General features: G+C 39.0%; 3 protein-coding genes across 4 annotated transcripts; 1 reads left to right on the plus strand and 2 right to left on the minus strand.

Annotated features, from left to right (window-relative positions):
• Nucleotides 1-2545: 2545 nt before the first annotated feature.
• LOC141839178 (uncharacterized) lies at nt 2546-8463 on the minus strand. The gene is made up of 6 exons (XM_074726871.1): nt 8127-8463; nt 7855-8045; nt 7723-7768; nt 5144-5226; nt 4940-5056; nt 2546-3141 (listed from the first exon to the last, which is right to left on the minus strand). The coding sequence occupies exons 1-6, from the start codon at nt 8305-8307 to the stop codon at nt 3070-3072; spliced, it is 690 nt and encodes a 229-aa protein (XP_074582972.1). The 5' UTR covers nt 8308-8463; the 3' UTR covers nt 2546-3069.
• Nucleotides 8464-9810: 1347 nt separating this feature from the next.
• Nucleotides 9811-13236, minus strand: LOC141839177 (protein TRANSPARENT TESTA GLABRA 1-like). Of its 2 annotated transcripts, XR_012602685.1 has the most exons (3): nt 12137-13236; nt 11047-11093; nt 9811-10152 (listed from the first exon to the last, which is right to left on the minus strand). XR_012602685.1 is itself a non-coding variant. In XM_074726870.1 (2 exons), exon 1 carries the CDS (start codon nt 13178-13180, stop codon nt 12149-12151), a length of 1032 nt encoding a protein of 343 aa, XP_074582971.1. In that variant the 5' UTR covers nt 13181-13236; the 3' UTR covers nt 9811-10152; nt 12137-12148. The 2 variants fall into 2 exon arrangements, 1 of the variants encoding a protein (XP_074582971.1); XM_074726870.1 differs by lacking the exon at nt 11047-11093.
• A 193-nt stretch (nt 13237-13429) lies between these two features.
• LOC141840888 (small ribosomal subunit protein eS17-like) lies at nt 13430-14068 on the plus strand. Its single transcript, XM_074728978.1, has one exon. The coding sequence runs from the start codon at nt 13498-13500 to the stop codon at nt 13921-13923; it is 426 nt and encodes a 141-aa protein (XP_074585079.1). The 5' UTR covers nt 13430-13497; the 3' UTR covers nt 13924-14068.
• Nucleotides 14069-14166: the final 98 nt, after the last annotated feature.

The raw sequence follows: 14166 nt of genomic DNA on the forward strand, positions 1-14166 counted from the left end.
GTCTAGGGACTTTTGTCCTAGTGTTTAAGCAAACTTAAGCAGGCCCTCAAATGTTTCACCTTTAGGATGAAGGTTGGTAGGTAGGCTTAGGACATGCAATCTAGGCGACTTACAGAATATAAGTTAGGCCGATATACATGTTTCGATAAGTCGGCCTAGATTGGCTAAGGCGATCTAAGATTCTTGTGGGTGGGTCAGCTTAAACTATCTATTGGCTCCCAACATTGATTCAGGATATCAGAGTTGGGTCAACCCATATGTTTTGGTATGTGAACCATCAAAATAAACCCAAAAAGAAGGAACATTCTAATTATTCTTTATCTGTTTTTAGAAGTTCGCTCGATAACTTTCTTCTTGCTTAGAGAGTTTCATCTATAAGACGATGTACGAGTAGAAGTGTATTTCTCTTTTGTATGAGTAGAAGCCAAGGATTGCTTCTAGGGGGAATTTAGAAGCAATCAATTCTTGGTGCGATAAGGTTACAGGTGAACTTCAAGACTAGGAAAAGTCTAGCTCGAGGGTATGTTTCAAACTAGAGATGTAGATTAAGAGAGTTTGCTCGACTAGGAAAAGTGTGGTCGACGGAGATTGCACGGAGCGGTTATGTAATTGGTCGACTAGGAACATTCTAATTAGATGATGAATACGGTATATTATTGTCAAGGGCATGTGTTTAGTAACTTATACTTAGGGGTGTAAACAAACTAAGTTGTTTGCGAGTTATTCGAGTCTCGGTTCGAAAAAAAATTGTTTGAGTTTGCTCGATTAAGTTAACGAGCCGAGCTTGAGCTTGATTTCAAACTCAAAAATATTATCGAGCTGAGTTTGAATTTAACAGTAGTCGGTTCGTAAACTTGTGAACATGATCCTTTAGAGGTTTGTATGTGTGTGTGTGTGTATATATATATATATATATATATATATATACCAGCGTCTGGCGGCGATTTTGGTCGGAATCTGGCCGGATTCCGGCCGATCGGGGCCGGACTCCGGCACCCGCCGGACCGCCGGTGAGTTGCGGTTCCAACGGGTCCGGTCCGGAGGCAATCGGTGGTCGGACGGCGATGAACGGACGCCGGAAAGCGACGAAGGTCCAAGGAGTAACACTGTGCAATCGCGATTTTTGGACGGTGTGGGTTGATCGCGATCGGGCGTGGACGGCGTGGATTGATCGCGCACGAGTCGCGTAGGAATCCGTCGCGCAGTATATCATTTATATATATATATATATATATATATAGTTTTAATATCATGTGTGTCTTATAATGTGTAATTTGTCCGCAACAGAAGATTTGAGGCGCTCAAAAGTGTTTTGGACGTCTGAAACAATAACAGTGCTATTTTTTAATTAATTATTTATTTTTTTGGCTTACGGTTAAGTCATTTAAGATTTTTCTTTTAAAGTTTAAGATTGAATTATATTAAGCATAAAAATATTGTCAACAAAAAAAATTGAGTTGCTCATTGGGTGTGTCGGGTTGTTATCCCACAATTCTTATCTGGCACACTCTGTGAGCAATTAAATTTTTTTTTATTTTAATTTTTTTTTGTGCTTAATAGTATAACTCAATCCCTAAATCTTAAAAGGAAAATCTTAAATGACTTAATTGTAAGTTAAAATAAAAAATTTAAAAAATGATATTGTTACTGTTCTGGGCACTCGGAGCACTTCCGGGCATCCCAAATCTTCTATCGCGAACGAGTCATGCATTATAAGACGCGCATGATATCAAAATCTATATATATATATATAGATTTCCATTTCCAAATGGGGAGCGCAATCAAAGGATGTTGGACGTCTGGGTTGGCCGCTGTGTGCACTTCCCGATTTACTTTGATGGTCGGTGGGAAACTTCCGTGGGACCGGGCCGGTTACCTCAGAAATAGTCAATGAGACTAACTAGGATTTATCATTTTTTTAAAAATTAAAATCATTTAATCTTTAATTTATTTAACTTTTAAATAAATTATTTTTAATCAAATTCATTTAATTTTAAATTTATTTAACTTTTAAATAAATTATTTTTGAATCAAACTCAAATCATTCTTGAACTATTTAATTTCATTACGAATCAAACTTGAGCTTAAGAATTAAAATTCAAATCAAACCGAACTCAAACTCAAGAAAAATCAAATTGAACTTGAACCTCATACTGTTCAATTCTGTGCGATTACACCCCTTCTTATACAGTGGTTAAAATTGGATTCCATTTGAGTTTAGTATAATATGTCATGATAATATTGACAAAACTTTTAAAAGGCATTTTTAAAATCTTGAAAGGTATTTTCATAATCAAACTCTAGCAGTTGAGAGAGAAACTAACCGTCTTCGAGGCATAACTGAGTTGATTACGATAGAACAGACTTGCAAAAAAAGATAAAGGTTTAAATTTTGATAAAGTCAAGCAATATCCTCCTCCGTCGTGATCAACTGCAGTTTCTCGATTTACTTCCTCACAGATGATCGTAAAATCGATCGTATGAGACCGTTGAAGTGGCGGATTCCATTTTTTGCAAAATGAAAAGAAAAGGAGACTAACCTGTCTAGATTTCACATTTATGATCTTACAAACAGTCTTTCCTGAATTCTAGCTATTACAGATTTCGAATTCATCAGAGCTCAGAAAGATTCTTATAGCACGACATTAGCCAACATGTTTGTTCAAACTGACATCAAAGCAAGGAAACATAAATCAGCTACAAATCTTCAATTTAAACAGAAAACAAAAGTTCTGATCGCAATAAAACTAATTCTTACACGTTCAAACTCATTGTCAAGTCATCATACACGCCATGTGGTGCAAACACTTGCTTTTTTCTGGACAAAGCAAACTCAATTACCAGGATATTGATCCAAGACAATTCCAAACACCAAACTGTTTTTGCTGTTTTTATCGCCCATCGCCCCCTACCGTTCCAAGACGTTGGTACTCAATTACTATGTGTTTTTGCTGACATTTCTGAAAGTTCTAATCACCAAAGGCAAATCATAAAACATGTTAGATTCGTGCCGGAACTCTTTGAATGAAATGGGAAGGACAAGTGGATAAGCTGGTTCTATTGACGGCTTCAGATTTGGCCTGTCCCGAGTGGCTGCCTCGATGAATCGCCCGATGCCCATGCCTGGTAGTCTTTAACAAGCTGAATTTTCAACATAAACCAGCAGATATTAGTGACTGCATAAATCATACATGAGTTTAGGTTTTAACCAGCCTTTACAGTAATTTGTCATGTCACCTATAATCTTATATTGCAAGAAAATGATTGAGCTTCAGATTCTTAACTGGTATTTGAAGGATACTATATAGTATCTGACGTTCTGAAGCTCCAACTTTTTTTTTTATCTCAGAAGAAGATAATATTTACTACTGCTATTACCAAAAAATATACAATGTGAACCTCAGAAAAGTAAGAACCGACATCTCCAGATGGGAAGGGGAACTACAAAACTCCAGATTTCGAACATTCACTTTAGACAGATAATTATTGGGAAGGCAACCATGAGAAACATACATGTTCTTGGAGCTACCATAAGAAGCTGACATAATATGGTGACAACAGCAGGAATAGATCGGAATGATATAGCATGTCTCTAACAAACTGTTTATACAGGATCGAAAAAGAAAGGAAAACAAATAGAAAAAAGAGAGAGAGAGAGTCCTCAATCTTGTTTAGCTGAGAAGAGAAATCAGGAAAGAGTGTGTGAATTTGTCTTTCCTAATTTACAGATCTTCCTACCTCCTCCTACATACACTGCTGCTGTCCATGAGTCCAACATGGGCTTGATCCCCATCAACACTCAATGAGTTGAATTTTTGTCTATTGATTTTCTTTCTATAAAAAATAATTTATGATGGAGAAAGTAATGGTCAACTCCTAAGTGGCAGCTTATTATAAATTAAGTATTAGTTGCATGAACCCTTTTTTTTTATGAAAAGTAAATATATATCATCAAAGCATACAAGTGTCCAATGATCTGAGTAGATATCCAAGATACAAATACATGTGTTTGTACTGTACCTTGGAGAATGAACTATGGTTGCCCTTTGGAAACATGGGAGAATGAAGAACAATGTAATTGAAGTCGTGATCAGGCCACTGGATTGTACTATCCTACAGCCTTGCTTAGTTGCACTAAATAAGCTCATATTGGAAGTGGCTAGATTCATGACAAATAGCAATATGAGGAATAGACTTTACTAAGATAAATTGGTTGGATAGAATCAAACTTTAGCTCACTCAACTGGTTTAAATATACCTTAGTTCATCCTAAATGAATATATTTTTCCCTCCAATGTGTAGTCAACTCCCTTTTTACGACTGCACTGCTGGAATCTTCACTTTATCCACAATGCTAGCAGTCATCTTCTAAGAAGTCCGTTATGTAAGCGCTACCGAACCACTCCATTTGAATTGTGAAAAGGATTTGTCATCGCATTTGCAAGTAAGTTGTGGTTTATCACACGTTGACAGTGATTCATGTTGAATGATTCTGACACATTATAGTTCATCAATATAGAGTGATATTGAATGCAGTTTTTCAATAATTCTGATTCAGTGATTCTGAGTTTTTGTTTCGTTTTGTGACCTACTTCTGGAGACTAATATGAATCTGATAATTATTATGATAGGTTGTGATTTATCTTTGATAGTGGATGGTTAAATTCAAGATACTATTATGTTCTTGTTTTGCAGATTCAGATAAAGCTCTATGTTGATTGTGGGGGTTATATCAAATATTATATGTCTATTTATTTGCATTGATCCTTCATAGTTGACAAAATATTTGGTTTAAACATAGCAAGATTTTTTTTCTCAAGAATAATAGGCTCACTAACTTTTAAGAAGGTAGAATGTCAACAAAGCTGTGAAAAGGTCAGAAAAAAATTGACATATTTGCAAATGGAACTATGGAAGCATTCATAGAACTTCAACTTGCCTGTGCTAAAAATCGCGGAAGCATTGCTCTTAATAGCTGTTCAAGCACCTGTCTGCCAGTTGATTCAAAGACTTCTACAGGTAACATTCGCAAAGCAAAAGGGATGTCAATAGTCACCTGAATGTCACAGAGACATCACATGCTTCAGAAATATTAGGAAATATGCAATCTTGTATGACAACATATTAGGGTGAGGCAATTGACCTCAATATCTGTATCTGTGGTGAGCTTCTTAAAAGTTGAGTTGGGTAAACCATCACTGCAGGATATTCTATTCACCATGGAAGCTGCATTCCCACACCAAATCAAAGTCAAAGGTCTCCTGAAAGGCCATTTAATAATTCAATTCAGAAGCATGCTTCCATACATTGCCAAGAAAATATTCAGAAGCCAAGACATAATTGAGTTAAATCTTATATTAACTGGTCAATGAGATACTTAAGGTGGGGAAAAAAAATCCTAACTTGGGTGCTTTTAACCAGTTAACATATACACAGGTTGCAAATTATCTGTTGACTGTAATTGCACTCAACATCGCAAATACAATATAAGATCCATATGCTTGAATTACCTGCCATTTAAATTATAACATTCAGCATCCACAAGTTTCCAAAAAATAGTAGGGTACTTTAGCCCTTGTGCAAGTAGTAACGTATTAACTTTCCAAGCATTGGCATCAAACCTATGATAAATGTTATCAACTAGACTTGTTTAGCTTCCTTTATAAATTTCTACCTATTCTTCCCATTAACAAATGTGATCAAGGTAATAGTTAATTGAACTGCAAATCATTCCAATGCTTATTCACTAACAATCTTCAGTTCTATTTTCACCTTTTGGTAAGCTGTAGAACATTATGTCTGTCTGTGTAAATATACAGTACTTTCTCATTTGAAAAAACACACTTTCTGGACACTTACAACTCAAATTCATACAAAGTTGATGATGAGTACTGCATATTGCTCAAGTACTGAAATTTAGAACTCCACCAACATTATTTATAAAACCCACATCAATTGATTGAAGCTAAAATATCTCCCTTCAAATGGGCACAGCAAAAATTTTCATCCAGAATCTTTATTAACACCTAGATGGTTATTTATTTAAAATTAAGCAACCCAAGATAATTCCTCAAACATACATCTTGCCTGGTAGAAAGATTGGGCAACCATGTACTCTCGTGATCCATAACGTCCTCCACGTTCAAGCATATATAAACATGCATCTATTAGAATTTACAAATATTGCACTAAAAATGACACTACCTACTATTTAGCTAGGGGTGTAAACGAGTCAAGCTGCTAGCAAGCTATTCGAGTCTCGGTTCGAAAAAAAAATCATTCGATTAAATTATCGAGGTGAGCTTGAGCTTGATTTCGAGCTCGAAAACATTATCGAACCGAGCTCGAGCTTAACAATATTTGGTTCGTGAATTCGCGAACATATTCGTTATATATATATAACGAGCCGAGTTTGAATTAAACTTGTTTAACTTTTAACGAATCATTTTCGAATCAAGTTCGAACTAAGCTCGTATAACTTTAAACGAGCTATTTTCAAATCGAACTCGAGTCATTCGCAAACTATTTAATTTCATTACGAGTCAAATTTGAGCTTAAAAATTAAAACTCGAATCGAACTCAAGTCGAGATCGAGCTTAGGGAAAACAAAACGAGCTCGAACTCGAGCCTCTTACTGTTCAACTTGGCTCAGTTCGATTACATCCCTATATTTAGCTAATTTTTTAAGATTATGTGTGCAAAATTATCATGCATTTCTGTTTTTAATTGCACTTACTTTAACCTTTTGTGTAGAAAAAGGATTATCTATAATCAATAGTGTCACTCATTTTTCTAAGATTTTCTATACTCAATAGTGAACTCAATTTGCTATTGACCACTTCAGATATGTTAACAGCGTTATCTTACAAATTTGAGCAAAAATAAAGAAGGCGCTCCATTTTTTTCCAAATCATGAAAGGGGCATTCATTTTTATTTTTTATCAAAAGAGCATCTTAATCTCACTGTTCAGCTGTGTATAATTACCCAACTACTATCAAGTTTAAGTAGTTATCTTCAGTCTAAATCTCCCATCTTGTTATAACAGCTACAGATTTCGTAGCTGCTACAACATAACTATTAAATCTCCCATCTAAATTCTGCTACAACTGATTGAACAGGATTGAATCCACGTTGTAACAGTTATACTGCTACAACTACGAATAAGTTATCCGTTCTAGCAGGTACAAAATTGTAACCAACATGTGTAATAATTACGATTTCATAACTATTATAATGCATATGATTCAAAATTTAAAAAAATAAATCAATAGTACTGGAGGATAATTAAGTAATAGTCACTGAATTAAATAGGATTCCCTGATGATTGAGAAAAAAAGTGCCCCTTCACTTTTGCCGTACAAATTTTCATTCTCATGAATATAATGTACGTGGTAGTCTATGTATTCACTACATTGGCATAGCAATGAGAACTTTTTGGGGCAATAGGAACTTTTTTTGGCAGATAAGCATCCAACTGTCATGCACAGTACAAACACGATGCAAATATAACGATGTATGTGAAAAGCCGGGTGGCACAGGGAAAAACATGAGCTGCAATTGTAGAACAACAAAGGACAACGATGATTTCTCATCCGACAAATAGCTAGTCCAAAAGCAATGATATAATCATGCAAGATCAAGCATTGTCCCACTAAATTCTTAAATTTATAGTAACACTAAAAGATTAAACATATAAAATGTTGTAGAAACATATTCCGTACCTGAAAATTTCTCATTCTGTGCTTCCACCAACGGCGAACCCTCCAGCTACAGTAACAGATTCAAAACCTCGATCAAGATCGAAGATAAAAGAAAGAAAAAATAGAAGAAAACGAGAGAGAATCGTCGAATACCTTGCAGGACAACAGTCGAATGCAGCATCCGTTGGGCTCCTCATCGACGCGCACGACGAGAACGGGACAGACCTCAAACGAGAAGAATTTCAAGCGGTAGACGTAGCAGCGAAAGGTTTTGTCGTCTATGCGCTCGATCCGCTCCGCGTCCAGCACGGAATACTGGCTCGCCGGCAGGCTCATGTACTCCGCTGTGACCAGTAGCGAGAAAGGGGGTCTTCATCTCTTTGACCAGATGCATAAAAGAAAGAAAAAACACATTTTACACGTACCCAGAGGGCGCTGGAGTTGCTGAACGGTGGCGGATTCGGTGCGCCTGGCGACGAAGCGGGCTTTGGGGATGGAGGCCGATGCGGAGGCGAGGACGGAGGCGATGCTTCGGAGGCGGCGGGCAGGCGCGGTGACGGTGGCGGAGCCAAGTCGCAGCGGAGCGGAGGCGTAATGGAGCGCCATGGATGGTCGATGCGGACTTCGGAGTGCTGCTCGACGAGAGATGGGAAGGAGAAAGTGAGAAGGGAAGGCGATGGTTTTGTGGTGGCGGCGATGCGAGCGTCGCAGGTTCGGAGAGCCCGGGTTTCGGATAAGACGTCGTCGGCACACTGTAACGGATTAGGGATTGCTGCGGTAATCGCACCGCATCGTTGAAGGTTGATAAATCATTCAATTAGTCCGACTAATTGAATATATGGCAAAAAAAAATTAAAAAATTCCTATTAATTTTTTATGCATAGTATTTTTAAATAACTTTTATTTTAACAACTTATAACAGCTAAAAGCAACAAACGAACTGTAGTTCCTGAATAAAAATATTTTAAAGATTAGAAATATAATAAAATACTAATTTAATCTTTAAAAGTTGACGATTTTAATTTTTAAAAAAACCTTTTGATTTTTGCGTCATATATCTTTAAATAGAATGAAGACATTTTTATATATATTAAGAAGAAAATGAATTCTTTAAAAAAAGCATCAATTTTAAGACATTTTTTCTGTTTATCATGTTTATTAGATGGAAAATATGAATGAAGCTTTTTTTATTTAAATTCTGTTTTTTTTGATAATCCTTAACATTTCAACGAAAAGAGAAATCTGTCACCCCAACTGTTTCACACAGTCAATATTACGATCATCTATGAAAAGGTCAATCGAGAAGTTGCAATTGACCACCACAGAGATGATAATCCTTAACATGACCATATGAACTCACGTAAATTTTTGATCGATCATCAAAATAAATTTAAAAAATACTAATGTTGAGGCCACCAACCTACACAATCGACTCATCGTTGTACAACACGACCACTCCATCAAGTAATAACTCCACCAAATGTAGCTCAATCCACACAAGTAATCTTACTACTTATAAAATTTTTTTTGCCGAATAGAGAATATGTATATTCCAACCGAAAATCAAACCATAATATCCTAAAGAATCCACCAATGATCTAAGTTGCACCATGCTAAATTCTCATATCATACATGTGAAATGATAAAAATTTTACAAAGATAGATCTTCAAAATAACACTCAAACACTTGTTAGTGTCTCCCCTGACAAACAGTATTCAATAATATCAATTTTAAGAAGATAGATGTTCAACTTGCAAAATTAATATTTTCAAATGTATTATATATATATATTTGACAAAAAAAACAAATGGAATTTAAATTTCACTCACTGTGTTCTTGCCCCCAAAGAAACCATCAGAAGGAAAAAAAAAAAAAAAAGACTCCCTCTAGAGAAATCAAAACTAGAAAAATATTTCTTAACTTTTTCTATGATAATTTTTATTATCCTCTTTCTATGCTAGGTCCTTCCTATGATATTAGGCCCAAATAAATAAGGCATTCATATCTCCATAACCTCGAGTCCCCTCTCTAGTTTCTCTTAAACCTTGTAGGCAACTACATAAGACTCACAGCATGACTTCATGATTCCCCAACAATTATGAATAGCAGAGGAGCAAGATCTGATCAATCATCAAGAACTTTAATTGGTTACGTGACCAGCCAGTCGAACAGAGTTTGCATTTCCCATACACGGGAGGAACAAGTTACAAATAGACAAACAAACGACAATCTAGAGTAAAGAGTGCATAATATTATCTATCTAGTTCAAATGAGATTCGACTAGTGTGATTCACAAGACTACTATCGTAGATTCAAGAGAGTATAGCAGACCTCTGTTCATGGCGTTAACGTTTCGAGTGCGGCTATTGTTATATCGGTACAGAAATTGATTGCTGGAGATTCAAACATGGCAAGCTGCTACCTGAAATCTCTAAGTCATCTCCACAGAACTGAAAGGGAAGGAATAGATAACTGTCAGTCGGATTTAATGCAAAACCTTAATATCACATGTTATTTGTCTCTCATGATGAAGCTCGAAGTAGAAAACAAAATGATGATGTCTGAAGAACAATAAGATAATGAGCTAAATTTGCAATACTTAAAACGTGTTCTAACAAGCCATGACGGCAGAAAGTTGTCTGTCCAAAAGAATTATACATAGCAGTTAGGTAACAACGATATTTTGCAGAGAGAAGAATTAAAAGTCCTGGGTAAACTAGGCTATATTAATGTGATAGGGATATCATGCATTGAATTGGTCCATTAACCATAAAAAAGTGCAAATAGTCTTATTTTTCTTGCATGTATCTGGAAAGCTTGACTATTTTCACATGAAAGTTTTCGACGACTTTTCTAAAATTTTTAATGAGATTTGATGGAAGCATTGCATAGGATGGATACTCAGAACATGTTGCAAGATAATAAATCTTGCTTAATGCACGCCAAGCCAACCAAAATCTTAAGTGGTTAAAAAAAATGTGAAAGCCACCTATTCATCTATTTGTATTAGAATCAAACTTCTAATTGACAAAATAATTGCCAGGAGCATGCTTGACCCATGTCCAAGTAAATCCAAATTGTCTTTCAGTAGAGGTAAGTTAAAGGCCAAGGCTTTCCTACTCTTGAACAGAATCATCTTAGTTTTTTCAGCTGACAAAGGTGGCTAAATTGTGGTTAAGCTTCAAAGATATGATGGATTATTTGAATTAGAATCTTCTCTTACACAAGATACATTGCCTTGCATAATGTTCTTGTGTCTGTTAAATGTGGAGCATCTTAGATTTGGACAATATATAAACTTGATAAGTGAGAATCAAGTATGGATTTAAGTATTGAAAACTTACCTGTGTAAGGCATCCTACACTTCAACATCTACAGAGTTCTGGAATATCTGAAAACAATTAACAATAATCTTAAATATAGGTTAAACATGACCGAAATTATCATGAATCTCAATCATCCCTTGCTGCAATGCAGTAGAGCTCAAGCTACCATCCAGCTTGTCCAAGGCTTTAACCAAATAGAAGATTATTATCTACTCTAAAGACAACAGAAAATAGGAGAAAGGGGGCTCCAAGAACCAAAGATCAAATGTGATAAAATTTATCAAAAGCTAACCATCAGTTACTGTTAGCTACTGCTTGGGAATCCTTTCTAGGAATTTTTTTCCCTAAATGTAACTGACCAAGCATTTCAAGCTCATGACTGCCCATATCAATGATGCTATCTATCATTAGTAAGATCATAACTTGTGAGGTCCAACACCATCTAAGTACCTTTTCCTCCTAATCTACTATGATAAAATTGCATATTTTCCTACAAGCATCATATTAGTAGCCACATCTAAAAGCAGTTGCCAATTCCCTTCCCACTGCATCTCTGTGAATCAAAATGTCAAGAATATCCAAGTTCAACAAACAAAAATTCCTGAGAATGGCACTTATTTGCCTCTTACTTATAAGCTCTTATTCAGTTGAATCCCACCCTCACCTACAAGTAGACAACAAAAGAACATTCTGAAAGCTACTCAAAATGCATTGAGTTTATGTGGAATTCATCCTTCTAAATGTCATGGTGGGATACTCAGTAATCTTAGGGGAATTATAAACTAGGTTATTTATATTGAAACTTAGATCTCAACAACTGGAACTGCTGTAGAAATCTCATGGTTATGAAGTGACAGAAACCAAAAAGGAAATCGCATCCTAGTCAATTCCAACCTAAAAGAAAAGTAAGAGTATCACTCCAAGGTTAACCTCATAGTACACTTTGCTAAAGAGAAACTGCAAAGTGATCAAGTAGTAGTAAGTGTTGAAGAATTTGTCCTCATCCACAAAGCAAATCTTCTTTTCGCTAACTACTCATGAACTAGAAAAAGGAGATCTTTATGCAACTAATTTTAATCAAGATATAAGGATGCATAGTTAAGCTTGCCTTTTTAGGATTTCAAACCCTAAGCAGCTGCACCTTGTTGGCGAAGGCGATACCGATCCAATCAGGATGTGCAGAAGACCATTGCAGTTGGTTGATTTCAGAACCTGCCGAGTAGACTAGGACAGGATCTATCCCTTCCGACGCCACTGTGGTTGTCGCGGCTGCAGAGGAACCAGACACGGTAACGGGAGCCGGCAATTCCCAAATTAGGGCTTCGCCATCGTCCGCCGCGGAGCAAATATGCCGCGCGGCGTGCGGGGCCCACGCGACGGCGTTGACGCTGGCGCGGTGCCTCTGCAACTCGGCAACGGGGGCTGCCGGAGAGCGGATGTCGAGCACGACGACGCGGTTGCTGTCCATGGTGGTGACGGCCATGTAGCAACGGTCGACCTTGTTCCACGCGAGGCGGAGAAGGGGGGTGTCGGGGCGAGGGCTCTCGTAGACGATCGTGGAGTGCTCCTTGTCGCGGAGGTCGAACATGCGGACGGATCCGTCAGCAGACACGGAAGCGAAGACGCCGGCCTCGCCCCAGGCGATGTCGTAAACCTCCTTGTCGTGGGCGATGAGCTGCGTCTCGATGGCGCCGCGGTCGACGTCCCAGATGGTGCAGGTGGTGTCGATGGAGGAGGTGCCGACGCGGCGGGGCTCGACGTCGTTCCAGTCGAAGGAGGTAAGGGGGGCGCAGTAGCCGCTGGACTTGCCATTGTCGAGGAGAGATCGGAGTTCGGTGGAGTCGGGCCCGAAGCCCCATAGGCGGAGGGAGTCGCAGGCCGAGGCGAGCAGGGGAAGGGAGAGGGGGTGGAACATGAGCTTGGTGGGAGGATAGGGGTGGTCAAAAGAGAGGGCAGGATCGGGCCGGAAGGCGAGGGCGTCCTCGTCGAAGCCGACCACCTCAACGCGGTTGGAGTAGTCCTCGATGAAGGAACCGAGGGCGAGGCGGGGGGAGGCCGACGAAGGGGAGAACGCCATGGCGTAGACGGGGTGAGGGGAATCGAGCGTGAAGACGTTGGGGCTCACCGGCGATTCTTGTGTCGAGGTTTCCATCGCCGTCGCAGCCGCCTCCTCTTCTTCCTCCTCGTCCCTGATTTGGTACCAAACGGTCAACGGCAGAAGCAGAAGGAAGAAGGCCTCGAGTCAGTTTTTGAGAAGACATATCAAGGGCATTTTGACGATTATTATAAACTATAGGGGTAAAATAACAAAATAAAATATAAAAGGCATTTCCAGAAAAACAGAGCGCCGTTAAAAACCCTAACGCCGCCTCCCGTGCCGATCCTATTTATGAACCCGATACGAGTCGAAGCAGCGCCGCTACCGAGAACCCTAATCCCACCGGAGAAGAAGAACGCATCGCCGCCGAGATGGGTCGCGTCCGGACTAAGACGGTGAAGAAGTCCTCCCGACAAGTCATCGAGCGCTACTACTCGAGGATGACCCTCGACTTCCACACCAACAAGAAGATCATGGAGGAGGTGGCCATCATCCCATCGAAGCGGCTCCGCAACAAGATCGCCGGGTTCAGCACCCACCTCATGCGCCGGATCCAGCGCGGCCCCGTCCGCGGCATCTCGCTGAAGCTCCAGGAGGAGGAGCGCGAGCGCCGCATGGATTTCGTGCCCGACGAGTCCGCCATCAAGGTCGACCGCATCGAGGTCGACAAGGAGACCCTCGACATGCTCGCGTCGCTAGGCATGCCCGACCTCCCCGGCGTCGAGAAGCAGGCCGAGGCCCCCGCGCCGCCCACCTTCCCGTCTCGCCCTGGCGGTGGCTACGGCCGCAGACTATGAGGTCGCATTGCAATCCTTCTCTCTGTGACCTCCTTTTCTCTGAATCTACATGCTCGCAGAAACAAATTCTACTTGATTAGCTTCAAATTTATCTTCTTGTTGCTCGATTTGGATCGATTGCAGTGCTACTCTTCAGTTCCGATCACTGTTTCAGTCTTCTTGACGTTTCAATTATCAAAGCAATTTATCTATGAACACTTACTCAAACTCAAATTGTAGATTTAGAAAGGAGAAGAACAAAAT

Source organism: Curcuma longa, chromosome 11 (assembly GCF_044706935.1).
Source record: "Curcuma longa cultivar G26 ecotype Majalengka, Jawa Barat chromosome 11, ITB_CL_G26_1.1, whole genome shotgun sequence".
Taxonomy (NCBI): domain Eukaryota; kingdom Viridiplantae; phylum Streptophyta; class Magnoliopsida; order Zingiberales; family Zingiberaceae; genus Curcuma; species Curcuma longa.